General features: G+C 39.0%; 1 protein-coding gene across 3 annotated transcripts in view; it reads left to right on the forward strand.

Annotated features, from left to right (window-relative positions):
- Positions 1–20,036, forward strand: part of sorcs2 (sortilin-related VPS10 domain containing receptor 2) — a 307,513-nt gene that overhangs the window by 258,766 nt on the left and 28,711 nt on the right. For all 3 annotated transcript variants that reach the window (XM_081599375.1, XM_081599374.1, XM_008435096.3), the window contains exons 5-8: positions 1,349–1,422; positions 3,461–3,525; positions 8,755–8,873; positions 12,257–12,346. In XM_081599375.1, coding sequence (XP_081455501.1) covers positions 1,349–1,422; positions 3,461–3,525; positions 8,755–8,873; positions 12,257–12,346 — 348 coding nt within the window. The remainder of the gene's footprint in view (positions 1–1,348; positions 1,423–3,460; positions 3,526–8,754; positions 8,874–12,256; positions 12,347–20,036) is intronic.

Genomic DNA, 20,036 nt, shown 5'->3' on the forward strand with positions numbered 1-20,036 from the left:
CCATCCACAATATGTTACTTGGAGACGGTCTCAAAACTACATTAATATCGTTTATCGCAGTAACTTTTGGGAGAATTTATCGTCCAGCAAAGTTTATTGGTAGTTAAAAGCTACACTCCACAGAAACTGAAAACCACAACTTAAAAGTGGTGCAAGTGGAATCTCAAGAGCCACAGCTAAATAAATGTCTCGGTGCAAAAAGAAATTCTTTCAGGCTCTTTCTGCTTACTAGAATTGAGTCCCGTCTTACAGCACCGTTCCTCCAACTCACTAGCAAGACTCTCCGACCTTTTCTTCAGAGTTATCAAAGACATCTTTACCAGTTCCTTCAACCACTTGGGTTTACTGGCTTTATTTGGCAGAGGCAGATTCCACTCTGACGCTTTCTAACATGGATTCTTGAGTTAAGATTAAACTCTTAAGAGGAAAGGATTTAGTCCTTTTGGTCACTACCCGTAGCGCCTGACCTGCAGTCAGACACAAAATAACATGTAAATATGCAGTTTACTCATTAAGCTCAGTTCTTGTGTACCGAGTCTTGCCAACTGGAGTTGAGACTTGGTAAATTTCTGACTTCGCCTCAGAAACATCTGGAAACGTCCTGAACAAGGTTCATCACACAAACCGCTTCGGTCTAGACTTCAGCCACCTAGACTGTGAAGCAGCTTTTTCCCATCGAAAGCAGCCTGTTTCTTTGTTTCCACAATGTTTTCAGATAAATAAAGTCTAAATATGGCACAAAAAAGAGTCCAGGCTTCTTTATGCTCAGAGCTTTAAATATTTAACTTGAAGGGCCTTTAGTGACGACATATTTCACTAAGGATAAATCACACGTTCAGGTGATTATGAGAAACGAGGGTAGAGAAAAAAGGTGAGGTTTAATGAAATGGTAGTAAATCTTTGTGAAAGTCGCACGATAGAGAGAGGTCTGTGCTCAAATCCTTTTCTGACTTTAATTATATTTTTTTAGATATCAAGGACAGTATGAAAATCGATGGAATTTCATTATAACCACGATCAATGGTTCAGCCAACCTGCATATTACTACCAACACACTGTCCTGGGCATAGTTCAAGAAGTTTCAAACACGCACGCACACGCATGCCCACCACACATGCACTTTACAGTCCTCACCTGTTATGATTAATAATTAATTGAGCTCAATCTTGACTTGGTGAACCATGAAATTCTGTAGCTTGATTGGGTGATGATTTTTTATTTTTTTTTTCATATTCCATCCTATCAATTTAACCTCCATTGTGAGCGATCCAGCTGGTAATAAGCTACAGGTTATGGCCATGATTAAAGCTAAACGCACTAAGTGTTGGGTTTTTCTGTCTCACTCCAGCTCTTCGCTTCAACCGATCTGGGCCGCAAGTGGACTTTACTCCAAGAGAGGGTGACCAAGGACAGAATCTTCTGGTCAGTAATGCCTTATTCTCCTAATAAAAAATGTATACAGTAAAAATACATAAATTTAAGACCAAGTATCAGGCCCTTACATAAATAATTTGTAATTTTACAATAACGGAGGAACCCTGGTGTAGATTATTTGCCGTTACACTTATTGACCATTAACTGAGAATTTGTCTGGTTCTAAAGTTAAAAATAAAAGAACTGTAGTTGTATCTAAAATGTAATGGACAGTTAGCACTTTTAAAAGATATATAGTTTTAAAAAATCATTTCAGAAGCATTTAATTAATTTGTCATTGCTTTTGAAGATAAAATGACAAGAAAGCAGCAGAAAATGAGGTCTCCGATTGCCAAGGTTGCAACTGTTCCAGAAGGTTTTTAATCTTTCTGAAAATTATGTTGACAAAATACACAAGCCTGTTTTATTTTCCGCTTAAGAAAAAGCTCTTTTAAAAAAAAAAAAAAAAAATTATTGACAGGAAACTGGAGAGTGTTTTGGTGAGCTGATGCGTTGTTCTCTTTAGTTACAGCTGATCTGAAAAATACCCAGTTTCAACGTAAAATGATTGTATTTAATGTTTAAATGTTATTTCACAGCATTAAAATGAGCCATGATTAAGACAATGGCATATTAGATCAAATACATTTTATTCATGAAACCCATTTGATTTATATAAAAAGAAATGGAACTCCTTTTAGCAGTCTGATGTTTTTCTTCCTTCCATCCACCCTTATATGGTACTAATTGCTCTTTAATTGTCTATATAAGAAAAGTAATAATGTTTTAACTGTCCATTAAACTACAGAGTTCTAATCAAACGTGCTGTAAATTTTACACATCACCAAAGGGCGCAAAGGATGAGACTGAAACTGTATTTAACTGCGTAGTTCAGAATGAAATGGAAGCTTCCTTTTTTGCACTTTCCCTTAAACTAAAGCTTTATTTATTTACTCGGGCACCTTGGGGGATTGAAGGCAGTTCACCAGCATGCTTTGATGTCCTCAGTTTATTTATTTCTAATATATTTTTCTGGGATGACATTATTCTTTTTATTCCATATTTTCTACTGAGATAATACATTTAAAAAAAAATTTTCGTGCTCATTGTTGTTTATTGTTGAGTGTTTTTATTCTTTTTATTTTTATTATTGTTTTTGTACTATGCTGGGACAAATAATCCTCCCCCCCCCTCTCTCCAGGAACCGATAGAGTCTTATCTAGCTATCTACCTAGCTACATTTGAATCAGCTTCTCTTAGCTAGCTAGCTAGCTGGCTAGATATAAAGCTAGCCAGGGTCATTAAGAATTCCTTATAAGAACCCTCAATAGAACAAGTTTTAACTGTTTTAAGACAATTACAAAAACAAACCTGTCTTTAGTGTCTTATGTTATAGATAAGCTATTTGCGTGGTTAGCATTACTAGCTCTAAACAGCGATATGTTTTCACTACGTTATTTAACTCGCTGATTTCCAAAACATTGCCAACATTTCCAAATCTATTATAACAGACAGATGTTGAAAACCTAAAGGTATAAAACAACGCTACGTTGCTGCTATACCTTCAACTAATGTTAGCTGAATCAGCTAAGATTTGCTTCTTTAGCGGTTCATCAAAAAGTCCCCAAGGTAAGAACAAGTTGATGTTTTGTAGCAGATGGCTCCTTTTTATGCCTGAAACAATCAGGCAAAAAACAAAACAAAATAAAACCAATGAGCAAAAGTTTGTTCTTTGTTGTATCATCCTAAATGAACAACTGATGTGTAGAAAGTATAGCTATATTTCTAAAAGCCAGTTAAACACTATCTGCTAAACTATCGCTATACCGAAATCATTCATTTTGTTAACTTCTATCAATAACAACTTTCACACCAAAGAGTGAAATTGGTGTGACCTGGTATTACGTCACCCTTCTGGAAAATATCTGACTTTGATAAATCTCTGATGCACTACTGTGCATACATAAAGTATTTGAATGAAGAACTAATATCAAACCAAACAATCAGAAACATTCCATAATAATAGAATTCCTCTGTGCGTTTTTAGGTCTGTATCTGGTGTGGATTTGGATCCTGATCTGGTGCACATGGAAATGCAAGATTCAAGTGGAGGTACTGTGATGATTCTTTTATTTATTAGTGTGTCAACGTCAAAGAAACCAACGCGTCATTTTCACTTAGTGGTACAACACAGGTTGATATGTTCCAAAACGCCATTTTCTGTGTTTAATTGTAAAAGTGGGTTATGCAACCAGACCATACCTCACAAATCCTTCAGTTGTAGCTTCACAGGGAAATGGTTTAGGATATTAGGAAATGTTTAGGGTTATAGTGGAGCTTCTGGCATCACACAACGCTGTCCGTTGATTGGAAGACAGAAAAACATCACTGCTTGTGACAAGCGTGAGACATGTTGGATCATTTATGATGGCTGATGGATCAGGCTTGATAAAAGGGCTTAATTTTGTAATTCTATGTTCTGCATCCATAAAATGACCAGATAATCACATCGGCTCAGTGATAGATTTGTGATCTCCTCTGTGAGGGCAAACATGGAAGCATGCATGTGAGATTGTAAATGTCCACTTATGTTTATCTATTATTTAAATAACCCTCAAACTATAAATGAACCTGAAACAGGCAGATTCATTGTGAATGACAGTGAAAGGGCATGAAAAACCTGTTTTTAAATGAATACCATTTACTGTTTCTTCATTAAACTGCCCTGTAGGGGAAAAAAAAACAAAAAACACAAACACCTCCCAAAAGCCGAACCTCTTGAGGAGAGTGCTGTGAAATCTGTCGGCCTGAACAGGGACCGCCTGCCTTCGGCGAGTGTGAAGAGGAAGGGGACATCTGTGCGGGCCGGGTGCCCAGGCATGGGAGCGCTTCCTGGGACTACGGGCAGCGCCACATGCTCCTCCTGCCTCTCTCTTTTTCGATCCCCTTCATTCGGTGCCCAGAAAGATGCCGAGTCAAAGCGGGGCCGGGGCGACCAGGCGTGCAAAACCATTCTGTTCAGTCCACCCCTCGTCACACGCGGCGCCGCTAAGGTTAAACGGCGAGCGACAGCGAAGGACGCAGAGTCGAGGGGATCTCTGCGAGACGAGGAAAGGCGGCCTTTCGTTTCTCTGGGTGTCCGGCCGGCGAGAGGGTACGGGACTCCAGAAAAGATCGGCGCCAATCGATTGATGGATGAGCCATGTGTGCAACAGGGGATTACATGGAGAATAACCGTGTGTGTGTGTGTGTGTGTGTGTGTGTGTGTGTGTCATTAGGGAGACTGATGTACAGGGAAGCATGTGTAGATACATACAGGCCTAGAAACACCGACCGACTCAGAGATACCTACACGAACATATTTCCCACAAGTCTAGATATTCAAACAACCAGTTTATTAGACAAAAAAATACATCTAAATCTTGTTTACTTGTCCTCTTACAATTTTCCCTGGGATAATATCTCAGTTGCTTTGGGGAAGAACAAGTATGCTCGCTCATTACCGAACATGAGCGCGCTTGCAGATGTGAAAGGACGGCAAAAAGGCATGAGGAAGTGCACGAGCCACTAGCCGGAATTGAACACTTAGCCCGCCGTAATAGTTTTTTAATGAGTTCCTTGCCATATGCTGCTTTGATTAAATGTCTGGGCTTTTCAATAAATTAGCCACTCCATTTGTTACAGCGGACACCTCTCCAGTGTCTCAGGGGGGCGCCGGTGGGGGAGGGCAGGGTACAGTGCCAATAAAGAGGGCTGACTAGGTGATGCAATGTAGACTTTTTTTTTTCCACCCCAGAGCTAAAGTCATTACTCTGATTGTCCTTTCCTCTGCTTTTATTCCTCTGAGAAACAATGCTGCCACACAATATAAGATGTCACCGTTAAAGTACTTTCCCTTAATGGAGGAGGTCGGAGAACCAAAGAGAACCTTCCAGAAAAAAGGATACGTTTGAAACCGTATCAAGAAAGACATTGTATTACCTACAATCCACCAGCAGGTGGAGATAATGCTGACATTAAGTACTACCATCAAACGAGATTCTGAATTGCTACATCAGTGCTAGGCTAGCTAGCCATTTCGCGGCTAAAAATTCTTCCAAAAATAAATGCAGTTTGTGTTTTCTTTGACACTGTTTAGCGTGTTATTAACTTATTCAGCTTATAGGTCAAGTAGCAGTGTAACCATAGACCATAGAAGAGTAGATGCTACCTTGGCTTTCATGTCCTGTACAAGTGAGATATTCACCATTTTGTGAGTGGCAAAATCTTCTTTGAAAACCAATACGAGTGTGGTTGAGAAGAATTTCCCAAAGAAAGATAATTAATATTCAGCACATTTTGATGAATTAATAATATTTTATGCACAGTAATATAATAACAGTAAAAAAAAATTTATTAAAAAAATAATGTGACATTTGAGATAGATCATCTCCAAAATAGAGTAAAACCAAGCTAACTGGTCTATAATCTACCGTTTGTCCCCCTGCAGCCAACAGTATGTGCTGCTGGCTCAGCAGATAGAAAATAACATTTGTTTGTCTCTGATGGATTTTTGGTTAATATATGTTTAACTTTTACTTTCTCAAGTAAGAGATGTGATAATTCATAGCAATATTATTCAAAAGTAAATGTATGATTTTTTTCAAATTTACACAACTACGAAAACAACCTATGTAATAATTTTTTTTCACAATCTCTGGAGATTGTTTACAAAAATTACTCCAGGAAAGGTTGTTCTTTACAGAGCCCTCCAGGGGACATGGGGATTTTTTTTTTCTTTTGCGTTCCCTCGCAATGCTTTTGCGTCCCCTCGCAAAAGGTTTTGCGTTCCCTCGCAATAATCTATTCATCAGTTCATGCGACATAATTGAATACCGAGCCTTTCTTAAGGTGGCCGCCGTAATTTCTGCTTTAATACAAGCTTATGTGCGGTTTTCCCATGGACTATTGAGTTATCGCGGGGTAATCAGTCATCTGATTGTGTCTCTGTTGTGTTCGTAGTCTGAATGGTTTAAAGGGCTGCTTTCAGTGCCGTTCCATCTGAGCCTTAACAGACATAAACATGCAGTAAATAAATCGATTTTCTATCAGTTTTTTGCACCAAAGAGTTAATAATAATAAACTCGTTTTCACTGAGGCTCTATAGGAGCCATATGAATTAAATAATTATTGATATGACAGAAGCAGCGGCTTTGACACCTGGTGGTGGGTGTGTCGATGTGGGCGTGACTGTCATGAAGTATGAATGGGAAGGTTACTGGCTGCTGGCTCTGTGTGTTTGAGGAAGCGGGTGAGTGGGGTGGTCAGTCCTCACAAAGTTTGGAGCATGATAATAAAAATGTAATAAATCGATAATTGTGACAGAACAAAGAAGAGGTTTGGAGTTGATTGATACATGGACTGAGGAGATTCCCAGAGTTAACCCAGTGCGCCCCTCTACCACCATTAGTTTGCTGTGTTTTATAATAATAAAACGTGATTATTATAATTAACGCTTTGGTGCAAAAAAAAAACTGATTGAAAATCGATTCATTTACTGCATGTTTATGTCTGTTAAGGCTCAGATGGAACGGCACTAAAAGCAGCCCTTTAAACCATTCAGACGAACAACAGAGACACAATCAGATGACTTATTAGCCCGCGATAACAACTCAATAGTCCATGGAAAAACCTTATAAGCTTGTATTAAAGCAGAAAGTACAGCTGCCACCGTAAAAATGGCTTACAGTATTCAATTATGCCGCATGAACTGATCAGTAGATCATTGCGAGCGAACACAAAACCTTTTGCGAGGGGACGCAAAAGTTTTGCAAGGGAACGCAAAACCTTTTGCGAGGGAACTCAAAAAAAAAATAAATCCCCATGTCCCCTGGAGGGTTCCGTACTTCTTAAAAATCCACTCTGGAAAGCCATTTTAAACATCTCATTTTTCTTTCGTTGTGTTATGTTTCAATGTGGACAGCAGGGGGAGCTACACAAAGTCTGTTTGGCACAAAATCTATGGTTCCGCAATATCGGAGTCATGTATGAAAACACACATATGACTCATGAACACCTGGAGGCAGTTCAAAGAAAAGTTCATCAACCTCAAAGGAAATTCAATTATTTGGCTTACACATGTACAGAAATTAAATTTGAGACCAACAATTTAAAACTGACAAAATAAAGTTACAAGAATGTTTGTAACTTTGATATAAAAAAGACTCATATCAGTGGCTGAGTGTGTAAAAAGCTTCCTCCCACTGCAGAGGTCGCAAGTCCAGACTCATCCATCCCATTGAAATGTTACATTATACATGTGAACTCCAAACCTCACACCTGTGTGGGTGCATGAAGACTTAGAATGTGATAGTATGCTGTTTTTTGTGTGTGTGTGTGTGTGTTATCATTTTTTTTCCTCTGCTACCAGCTTGTCCCAGCCTCTGAGTAGGATAATGTGTTGATATTGCTGATGCAGCTGCTGGATTGAAATTCAGCAGTGGGTGAGCTCTGCAACAGGTGCTAACCTCGCTGTGTCTGTCTGTGAGGATTAGCTCCCCCCCAACCCCCGGCCATTTGGACGCCACAGCGGCCAGATTTCCATGGAGAAGCTGTCAGATCTTATGGTGTTTGGACAAAAAAGATGTCTCAATTTCTTTTCTTTTCCAACTCTAACACTCTTTCATTTTTGCGTCATGCTGTGTGCAGCCTCCTCTGCTTTTTGTGTGGCAGGTTTACAGTGAAAGCTGAAGTCTTGATACCTTCATCTTTGTTTTGCTCATTTAACATCACTTGTGGGGTGACTAGAGTTTCTTTGATGTTTTAAATAGCAAATATCTGCAAATATCCCCTTTAAAATTCTTATAGCTGCCTATTTTAATAGTTAAAACACCAAACACTCCTTAATATGCATTAATGCGCTCAGTCGAAACTGTCTTGGGACATAAGCTAACATTTCCTGTCTTTCTTGGGAGTGCAGTCAATCAACTGTAAGAAAAACGAGTGGCGCTTTTCAATTGGCTGCGCTGAAAATGCCAGCCAATAGCGTGTGAAGATGCAATTTTTTTATTAATACAAGAAAGAATTAAAATCCAGAGCGGATTTTTAAGAACAACAATTATTCATGGAAGTTTTCATGAATAATTTGGATTTTTGTTCCACAGAAGAATCGGCAAATTGCTGAATCCACAAATACTGTGAACAGCGAATCGGAAAGTCTTAATCGCCACGTAATACCCAACGATGATGATAATAATAATGGTTGGCTAAATATTCAAAATAGACATTGAAAGGACTCGGGGTTGTTTTTATTTTTAAACGGTAACCAATGTCTCCGTCCTGTGCCTCCGTGTCTCTCTGCAGGCCACCTCTACGTTACCTGCCTCATCCAGAACTGCTCGGACAAAATGCTGACCGCCCAGTTTCTGGGTAGAATCGATCACAATTCGCTGCTGGTGCAAGATGACTACATATTTGTAAAGGTAATTATGACCACTAAAGGATTAGTCTATAACAGGACATGTTTTTTCCATTTTTCAAGTGAAATATTTACCCAGTGGAACTAGTAGTTTTTCATCAATAGTAAGGAAGTGTTGACTTAAAAAAAAGCCTGTACTTCTTGCTAAAAAGTTACTTATTAGCTAGTTGTGTCTTATTTTAAGCGTACCAAGACGTTTGCACTGGAAACTCGAGCAAAAACACTTAGATTTTGTTTTCTCTCAGTTATATTACCTGTGTTGATTTTACTAACAAACTGTGAACATAGCCATCTTTGTTTTAAATAACATCTTTTTAAAAAAGCACCTCCTAAATGCTGATACGACGCGTCAGACAAGACATGCATTTATTTTATTAGTAGCTGCGTTTGCCTTCAGAGAAAACGTAACTTTAACTTTCAGACAGTTTATTTTTCTAGATAAACTCTTCCTGGCCAGATAACTCTTCATGCACTGCGGTGTGCATAAAATCGAAAACAAATTGCTATGGGATTGTGTGCTGAATTAATTTCCTCTGTAATAGACTTGCCATGCAGTACAGTATACTAAAGCATGCAAACCCAATAAGTGAATCCCATTTGCATGCGATAACAGCAAGATATACATGTGGTAGAGCAGAGTGGAGTCCTTGTAATGAGATGAATTGGTCATATACTGCTGGGTTGTGCTCCGTCTCTGTGTGTATCGCGTCGTATGTGGATGAATGTGTGTAAATGTGTGTTTGCAGCATTCGCTTTTGTTATTACTTGTTAGAGTGAATGGAATGTCTTGGAGCAGCAACATCATGTATATTTATTCTTCAGGAATTCACCCAGTTCTCCCAGTATCACTCACCCACCACAGGGTTATGAGTTATAATCTTAATAACTTTACTTGATGGTCTGGAACCTTTTTAAAATGTTTCCATCTTACCGGTCTGGAAGGAAGTTGAGGATTCCCGCAAATCTGTTTACATTTGACCTAGCAGATCTGATGTTTGGGGTCCCTCAAGGTGCAGTGTTGGGACATGTGAAGATCCAAAATAGAAACTATAATAAATAAAAACCATGAAAGCTGCTTGTTTCCTTGTAAACATGTGTAGTTTTGACTTGGTATTCCTCAGTCATCGCTGTAAACTGTTAGCAGGACAACTTTAATAAGATATTTAATCTTTTTCACAAAAAAGAGTTTGATTATATCTGGTTACAAGGTCAATATGGAATCTATTTTGCAGCTCTCGCTTTAACCCTCAGAGCTTTGAAGAAACAAACTCCTTATATGCAAGAACGATCATGTAATTATGACGCATTGATTAAGGTCAACAAGCCAGAACTCAGTGGTTTCCTTAGTTTTCCTCTTTTCTCCTTTCATGATGCCGTTTGAGTTTTAAAACTTACTGGACATTTTTTCTTTTTACACAGAGTTAATTAAATTCTGGAGGTTTCTAATGTTGTTTTTCTGTTTGGTGAATTATTTTTATTACTTCTAGCCTAACCAAGTTGTGTTACATTTTTACTTTGTGATTCTGTATACAATATTGCCCTATAATTAACAATTACTTGCCTTAATGAACAGAGAAACCAGAGCAACAAAAGAGCCCAAGACGCTTAATTAGCCTCCAGATTTTTTCACTTGATTAAGTAAAAAAAATACAAAAAGTTGCATCACAGTTAACATCTGTTTTAGTTAAAAACACAATATGAATCTAACTCACAGAACATCTTTTTATTATCAGATGCCAATCACAAATATTCATAGGCATGTATGATTCATCATATGAATTATGTGCATTATGTTAGACTCTTAAGAAGTAACTTTCAAAAGGCCCTGAACTACATTATGTGGTTTTTTGTTTGTTCTTCGACTTAACACTTTATCCTTATATTATGGAAACACATATTAATAAAAATGTTTTACCTTACAGAATAGATTAAAGAAAAGAAATCAAGTCACTGACTTAACCTTCAAAACTTTCCTCACTAGTATATTTCTAATCCTTTCCACTGGAAACGAAAGTTCAAAAATTGCCTTTAAACTGTCATAAAAGTCAGTTTTCGGGTATGAATTAAATTTATGCTGAAAAGCTTCAAAACAGAACAATTTATAATTACAAGTTAAACAGTGGAGACTCTGTGTAAAAAAAAAATTAAAAAAAAAAACTTATAAAAGTGGAGTTCATGAGATAAATGATGTACATTTAACTTAAGGTGGCTGTCAGTTTTTACAGTAGACAGGACAATATGAAGACAGGTTTTCATAATTTTACTGTCGTGGCTAACTGTTATCTTCCTGTACAAAATCAAATACAGCAAGAGAAAATACTATTAACCTACGTCTGCTCAGATATAGATCAGTGAAACAGAAATATCCTGTCAAAAGCTGAGAATAAAGTCTAGTTACACTTAATTGTTCTGCTTCTCTTCTGAAATCCAGTCAGCGCCTCCTTCCTTTAGCCGATTCTGTTTTAAAAACTCTGTCGGTTTCATCACTTTTTCTTCATTTTTTTTTGTCAAATCGCTCGTTAGCATTTCAACATATCCCCCTGCTCGCCTGCTCTTTTCAATCAAAGCCAATGCCTCTCAGCACAGCTCCTAAATGAGCTGACAAAAATTCAGATTTGCTCAAACAAGAGCGGAAAGAAACAGGAATAAATTCCCCTTCCGTAGATGCTTTCAAAAGCAATTAATTATCCATCAGATTCAGAAAGGATTTTAAAAGATTTACTGTTAGCTAAAAAAAAAAAAAAACAAAAGCAGATGACCGGTGATGTACAAAACGTGCAGTGGTAGGTGAACCTCTCATGTTAGATTTCCGATGTTCGGCTTCAGTTTGCCGTCAATCTCAGGCTTTTATGAAGCTTCGTCTGCAGCTGCGATGGTGAAGTCAGGTTCAGCTGGAGGGCAGCGCCACTCGCATCTTTATCCCTTTCTCTGCAATGTGAGGCAGTTTCTTTGAATTCACCTCACAACATGTGTGAGCCACTAATGATAAGAAATAGTGACTCCTGCTTGACCAGAAGCACAAGGCTGATGCTCACTATCTTCTTTTTTTATTTCCGAAGACAGAAAATGACTTTAAAGTTCAGCCTAAACTTACATTTATGTGTTTTTATATCCATATTATCACTTTTCTTTTTCAAGTTTTTCCAATGTCTTCAATCTTGTGGTAAGTTTCCATCTATTGGAACTTACTATTAGTAAGCTTTACGGAGTACCTCCACAAAATACCGAGTCTTTTAAAGCCTAACTTTAAAAGAAAGTAAATTAAGAAGGTCCTATGTTATCAGATATTACGTTTCTGTAACTAAATGTCATATTTGTATAGAACATATAGCAACATTATGAACTGATGCTTACATTTGGTGTCTTTTTCTCTTTTCGTCTCAATAGGTCACAACAGGTAATCGCACCAAGCACTACGTGTCGTATCGGCGCAATGAGTTCGTCCAGATGAGGTTTCCCAAGTATGCCCTGCCGAAGGTAAAGAGCAGCAAAGCTGAAGTAACTCTAAGCTCTCGTGTCAGTTTACCTCCGTTACCTCTGATGTTCCTCAGGGATGACGACTCGTTTTCTATTGGGTTTCTTTGTCAGTACAGACACTAATTGTACTGGAATCTTACTAAGCATATGTACAAAGTCAAATTTCTTTTTCTCCTTCATCTTTAAAGACATCTTAGTAACTCTTTAAGGATTATTGGAATAGACCAAAGTCGGTCCTCTGCATGTTTCAGTTTTCTCCCTGGAGGTAGTAACACACTTTTCAGCATGTCATAAGCCTTCTAGTGAGCCATCATTCGATCCAGGTGTGTTAAACCAGAGAGAGAACTAAAAGATGCAGTATGCTGGCCCTTGAGAACCCACTTTGGCATGACCCACTTAGACAGACATGTGGTTGTTATTGGGTCTTACTTGAACATTTCAAACTTTAGAAAGATGCCTGTTACCATGACACCTGTCTGGTTTGCAACACTAAGGTTGTAAAAACACTTTTCCATTATATATAAAGAGATGCTTTGTGTTTGTGAAGGTCAGAGGACCCCAGGGCGACTGTGGGTACCATGCATCTCACCTCAATCATTGTGTGAATGTGTGCATGAATTGGTGAACGACTGAATGTGGTGTAAAGCATATTGGGGTCTTCTGGACTTGCTTAAGCTCCATTTACCATTTGTCACATATTTAAACAATCTACCTGTTTCATACTTGTTATATATTTCTGTATTTAGAGATTTTCTCTATAGTGTGCGCAAATGTTGGGCAACTGGCCGAGGCCAAAAACTGGGAAATTATTCTTTTGCTAAGGCTTATGCAGCAGACAGAGAGAGAAATATCCGAACCCTTTGCTCCAGGGATTCCCACCTGCATCTGGAAATCAGTCTCACTGCCGTCTTACACGAACTCATCGGCATCGGACGTTAGCGTAGCACTTGCCCCTCAAATAAATCACAGCACCGGCCCGACAAATGGCGCGCCGCATAAAATATTCACACTCACACATCGATCCGTCTGTGCGTCACTCGTCACTGGCGCGGTCAAAGACGGCAAACGACTTTGTCTTCGGCCTAAGGTCAGACGGGAACCTTTGCTGTCAGCCGAAGCGGCACGGGGGGCTTTTTTAAGGCAACACCAGTCAGAGTGCTATTGACCTATGCTGGTGACATGCAGAGCCCAGGGGGGGGGGGGGGGGGAAGCTTCATGTGTTTTTCAGTGTTTAGAATCGTCCCTTTTAATTGACGGTTTGTCAGAGGAGACTCCTCGGAGTCAGTCGTCGTATACAGTCGCCTTCGTTCAACTCCAGTTCCCCGACTTGCAACGTCCCTGTGGTTTGGCTGCCGTCTCTGCAGCACTCACTGATCCTTAAAGAAGGTGAAAGGGATTGAATTGCGCTCACACAATCCTTTTTGCCTTCAAGCACCTATGCGTGCACACACACAAAAAAACATAAAATTTGATTAGGTGTAGATGGGAGGCGGTGAATAAATCACTTTATGCATGAGCGTCGGCATACGGACGTGTGTGTGTGTGAGAGTGTGTGTTTAGTCAAAACACGCTCTAGTTGCTCCCTGTTCCTCGTCTCGCCTCTCTCCGCATGTGTCCTCTTACTTGGGTGAGCAGATAGGTCACAGTTTGCAAAGCTTTTAGGTAGAGCGACATGGGGTAAGGTGTTGGCAGTGACACGGGGGCCTGAGGAGAGATAGTGAAGGACGGAGATTAGGAGAAAGTGTGTGTGTGTTTCTGTAAGGGGGGGGGGGGGGTCAGTGTTTTGCTGTTTTTCTGCTGTGAATAATTGAAAAGCTCGGGGAATGAAAAAAAAATGCAGAGGCCATCAGAGAAAGCTGTTTGGCTCTGTCCTGTGAGACCTGACCCGAGTTATGGATTAACCACACACACACGCACAAGCCAATATGCGCGCATACGCATAGGCACATGCATCCAGTTTGTTTGGCTGTGAAATCACAGGTAATAATTGGCCTTTTTTCTGCTTGGCTTCCAATCTCTTCTTTCGATGGCCAACCTTTTCTGTTTTTGTTGTTTGTTTTTTTTCTCCCGGCTTGTTTATCCTGGAGCAATCAGAAACCTGAGGCGGAGCTGAAACAGTAGAAAACAGGTTTAACATTTCACTAGTTGCAGTTAGGAGGTCGTTCACACTGATCAGTCCTGATAAATTGTCTTGGTGTCGAAACGTCTTTTTCCAAGGTGGTTGGACAACACAAATTGTTACTGATTCACACCAGGAAAGACCAAAAGTGGACGTTTTTTTGTTTGTTTGTTGCTTTTCGGTTTGTAACCAAAGCCATTCGGGTGTCGATCATTGCTCCCATTGGACGGAAACAATGGGGGCGGGACGGAGCACAGACCCCGAGAACCAAACTTTGGAAGTCCTGCTTGCTGCGTTATTTCTGTTCCTGCGACACCATTTTGAACGTCGAGAGCAAGTCAGGCTTCACGATTTGATGTTTCTAATTTTGCATCAACGTCAGCAAATCGGTGCTGAAATGCGAATGAGGCGAGATGATCTGAGCTCCTGGCATCTCCTTAGAATCAGTCGGCTTTGATTCCATCACACCCATCCAGAAATAAAAAGCCACCAGGTTCAGTTCAAATCTCATTCATTTCCTTAATTTAACTGTAATCATTTAGCAGATTTCCATAAAAGCAAAATGTAAACTTACTTTACTAGATTAAAAGCCACCATTACTACTCTGTAATTAGCACTGATGGCATCCTGACATTCATTTTATTCACTTAACTGTTTACAAGGTCATTCCTGACACCAAAAAAAGAGTTTATTTTGAAAAAAATAAATGGATAAGCTGATTTTGTTAGAGATTGTGATTTAATGATATTTTAGAATAATTGTGGATTTATTGTGGAATGCAGCAAAGGAAAAAAATCTTTTAAAGGTCAGTGATTTTTTGATAAAACCAAGCAAGACAGGGGAACCTTTAGGCTGCATATGAAATAGCTTTTTCAACTATAAAATGTGTCGCAATAAAAAAAGAAAAAGAAAAGTCAGAGTTTCATTTCGAGAAAGAAAGTAGAGTGAATGGATTGTTGCCGTCCATCCGGCTGTGACAGCTGATTGGCTGGGAGGTGGTGTGGGTGCGCGCGTGCACGCGTGTGTGTGTGCGTGCGTGTGTGTGTGTGTGTGTGCGTGTGTGTGTGTGTGTGTGTGCGTGTGTGTGTGTGTGTGCGTGTGCGTGCGTGTGTGTGTGTGTGCTGTCAAATCTCAAACAATCGTTCCGGTGCGAGTTGTTGTGATGATGCGGACCAGTAAGCTGTGAGACTGGGAGCCCAGAACTAAACCCAGATGTTCCTGCTGAGGCAATAATCCTGACCACTGATCACAGTCTGCGCCTTGCTGCAGAGAACCTGTTTGACTGAAATAGTGAGCAGAGGACAGATTTAGGATTTAAATGGTTTATTTAACCAAAACTGCAATGTTACATTTAACAGACAGACTGACAGACAGATATGCGATAAACGATCTTAGAGCTTATCAAACATTTTAGATGAGCTCTGAGAAAAAAAACAAAACAGAAATAAGCCAAATTTTTGCGAATAGATGAATTTGAAAACTGAGTCGCAAATAGGGAAATAGGCTGGAGTTCATTGTAAAACCTGTTGAAGTTATGAATCAATTAATATGTTGCATAAAGCAATACAGCAAAATAATCTAAAGAGCCGTAGAAATATAAAAAGCCAAAATCGTCCTGATGAAATATATTTTCATGTCCAACAGTCATATTTGACATAAAAACTACAAACCTAAACGTCATACCTCCAATGAAACATGGCGGTGGCAGCATCATGATCTCAGATGACTTTTCTTTAGATTAAATTAGATGTGTTTCAATAACATATTTTGCTGGACGATAAATTGTCCCGGAAATTATTGTGATAAACGATAACATTGTTGTTTTGAAAACATTTTCAACTAATATAACGATGAAGGCAGAATAATGCAATTATACATTCTGAAAGATTAATAAATTTTACTCCGAGAACATTTAACTCTGGGACTGGAAAACTTTTTAAACATCTAAAATAAAGAAGCCAGACAATCGAAACAACAAATAATTAAAATGGATCATAAAGTCTCAACAAAACAAAGTGAATCTTTATGCTCAGAAAGGGAAATTATGCTAAACTGCCAGTTAGGACTTTTGTAAAAATAAAAAATGATGGGAATAATAATAAAAATGCAAACTAACTGCATTATGCTGTGTGTGAAATGTAGTCAGCATTTTTCAAAGTGACAGCTTTTCAATAATAACAATAATAATAAAGTTAACTACATAAGAATGCAAATGAAAACGATTAGATTGTGATTAATTGATTTATTGCTTATTGTGATGAAAGCAGACTTACTTTCAGATGAATAAAACTCTGAACAGCTCGAAATATTACTCAGTTTTACACGACAACCTTAACATGAGCTCAACAGTACAGACCTATAGCAGAGATGAGTGTCTGCAGGTTTGTTTTATTTCTTGTAATGTTCCCTCTGACAGATTTTTTGTTTTTCAGTCAAACTTTCTCATTAAAAGTGTAGAAATGTTTTGAAATGATGTATCATGGTGTCATTTTTTAATGCTTGTAGTTCTTTTATATAGCTGCAGCCTGAGTCATGAGTCAGCAAACTAATGAAGGATTGCTGCGTCACTCTGATACAAGTCTCAGCTTTAAACTGTTGAACGTCAGCATGGAGCTACAGCAGAAAGAAAAGGCATTTCAGTAACTTTCTGGCATCAAGATATTGTATTCCGAAACGATTTCTACAGCTTATGTTCACATAGATCCGCGTCAGCCTCGTGGGTTTATATGTGTGTGTTTACTTTGCTCCGTCACCTCCACCGAGGCTTTTTAGCGGCGGATTACGTCGTCTCCTCTGCGGCGCGGCCGTCTGAATGTCAAAAGGCAGCCGGAGCTGCAGGTCGGTGTCCCTTTCAGCGCCGCCTCCTCCTGCTGCAGCTCCGCGCCGCTGAATGAGACAGGATGTCAGCCGCAAACCGCGGTGAAGCGGCGTTTAATGAAGGACGGGGAAGAGGAGGTCATGAGGGGGGAGGGAGACACATCAAACACAGCGGCTTATTACATAACCCATAGATTTTTATTCCTAAAATAATATACACCAAACTCCTTATGGGTTTTCATAGGAACTCACTATTTTATTTGAGTGTTATGTCTTTACTATGAAGTCAGTTATGTCTTTTAATCCAACTGTTTTTTTCCCTGTCCAATGGTTAACAGTTTAAAGGGGCGGGGTTATGTAAAATCAACTTTTTTGAGCTTTATCTTATGGTTTTATACCCTCATCAAAATCATACCTGGAGAGTTGCTTTGATTTTTTTCATGCATGTTTGAGAAATCCTTTAATCTCCCATGGCAACCATTCAGCTCCATAACTCCTGGGTGGATCTAGTGCAGACTCCAAGTTTCAGATCACCCGTCCCCCCCCCCCCAGTCAGCTCCTTCAGACTAGCCAGCAGCATTTAGCAGTCATTATGTAGTGCACATTGCTTGTTTCAGTCTGAACTTTAGGTTCTTTTCTCAACAGGGTCAGATACCTACACCTTTGTTTTTGCAACATTATTTCTTGTTTAGTGTTGTCTGTATGTATTGTAAGATTATTAAATGTGCCTCAGAGACCCAGGTCTAATCTGACTGTCTAGAAAAAATTAATTTGGCCCGATAAAGTCTGAAGTTCAGTTCCTGTCGGCCTCGGATGGTAAATCTGAGCTTTAATTCAGAGGAGTAAAAACTGTATGGCCTCTGGTTTCCTGGCCATAAGACATGTTGAGTGTAACTGCATCTGGACGTGTATGAACCGCTGCATTAGAGCAAAGTAGAAATAATCCATTTCGTTATTACATTAAATTGAATGTCTGTTTACTGATTTACTCTCCAAGTTGAGTCGAGAGCAAATTTTCTGGGACGTGTGACTGACAGGAGCGGAACAGGGCGGGACCGCACTTGCATTTATTCAGCACTTGTTACAAAAATGGTTAAAAAAAAGGTTAAAAATGCCTAAAGTCAATTCATATCCTCCTCATGAATCCTTTGTGTAATCAGTGAACAGTCCCAAATAAGCATCTGAACCATAATCAATGTGTACAGAGTTTATACCGCTGATGGATTGGGATCAGAACACTTCCATGAATTCTTTGAACTCAACATTAACGCCTCTTTACGTTGATCGTTTTCCTCAGTTTGCTCGTTTTGTCATAATCCCGTCGCACGCAATTTGCAACAAAGCTGGCTAATTGAATCAGAAACGTTATGTTCATGAATATGAAGATCGATGCACGGAACCCCCTTTTTTTTTTTGTATTTCCGTCACTCAGAACGACAATAAATCCAGAGGTAATTGAGCCTGAGTGTGTCTTTATAATCAAGATGGAAGAGTGTTAATGATTACACACACCCTCGGAGGTGCTTCCCTCCACACGCTGGTGGTTTTGTCTTCAGATGGTATGGTAATGTAATCAGTAACACAGAGAAAGTGCTGAGTCGCCCTTGTGTGGCTGCTACATTATTTCATGAGTGATGAAGCCGTTTTCCTCACAGTCCCAGGAGCACCGACAAGTACACTTAGCAAGTTTGCTCTAGCTGCCAAATGGTTGTTGCTTTTTTTTTTTCTTTTTTTTTATACATTTTGAAGCGCTTCACTGGGTGTTGGTTTTCTTTCAAATCCTCTTGCTGACACTGGTTCTGTTTTTATTGGATTGAGTTATTTGCTTTTCTTTGTGTATTTGTGTATTTTCTTTTCGGCTTTTCATTTTTCTTACTTTTCCTGTCTACAATAAGTTTTTTTAAGTTTCGTATTAATATGAGTTACAACAACATTTATTTTCCATTTGGAATCAATTAAGTATTTTTGAATTTTATTTTAAATTGACTTTACATAATAATTATTCTCTCATCAAAAACTTACCTGGATTTTTACCTTGATTCTTTCGTGCATGTTTGAGAAATCCTTTCATCTCAGCTGTGCAAAACGCCCAGGTGGACTTAGCCCCGCCTTCTCGGCACATCTCCTCCTCGTTTCCTCCTGCTCAGCTCCTTCAAACTAGTTAGTATCATTAGCAAACGCCTGGTAAAACATTAGCTGAGCTCATTAGAGGAGCTGCTTCTTAGTATATCTCTGGTGAAAATGTTGTTAAAGGTTAATAGAGGAGTCATGTTGTGATGACTTCCTGAAGGCGGAGTTTCAGAAAGAGCAGAAGTTTCTTAAAGAGACAGAGGCCCAATTTTAAGGCGTTAAACTCCAACCTTATATTCTTTTAAGTCATATTTGATATCTGTAGCATTTTTATAACAACTGAAAGTAACTTGATTGTGCTATGAAATAGCACTTACAACACAAAAAACTGCCACTTTAACTTTTTTGTGGCAGTGGAACTGATAGTAGCATTAGAGTCAGAGTTCCACCCGTGACTTTATTGTGTAAAGTCGTGGTCATAGTTTCAGGTTTTATATATATATATATATATATATATATATATATATATATATATATATATAGGATTTGCAAACAAAATGGAGAAAAATGTGTAAAAACACACAATTCTTCAGGGCACCAAATTCAGTCATGGTGTCCAGCAGGATAGATCAGAACCTCGTAGGTCAAACCAATATTACACGGTTTTGGAGGCGTACAGCAGAG

This window comes from Poecilia reticulata, chromosome 18 (genome assembly GCF_904066995.2).
Source record: "Poecilia reticulata chromosome 18, P_reticulata-male-v2, whole genome shotgun sequence".
Lineage (NCBI taxonomy): Eukaryota > Metazoa > Chordata > Actinopteri > Cyprinodontiformes > Poeciliidae > Poecilia > Poecilia reticulata.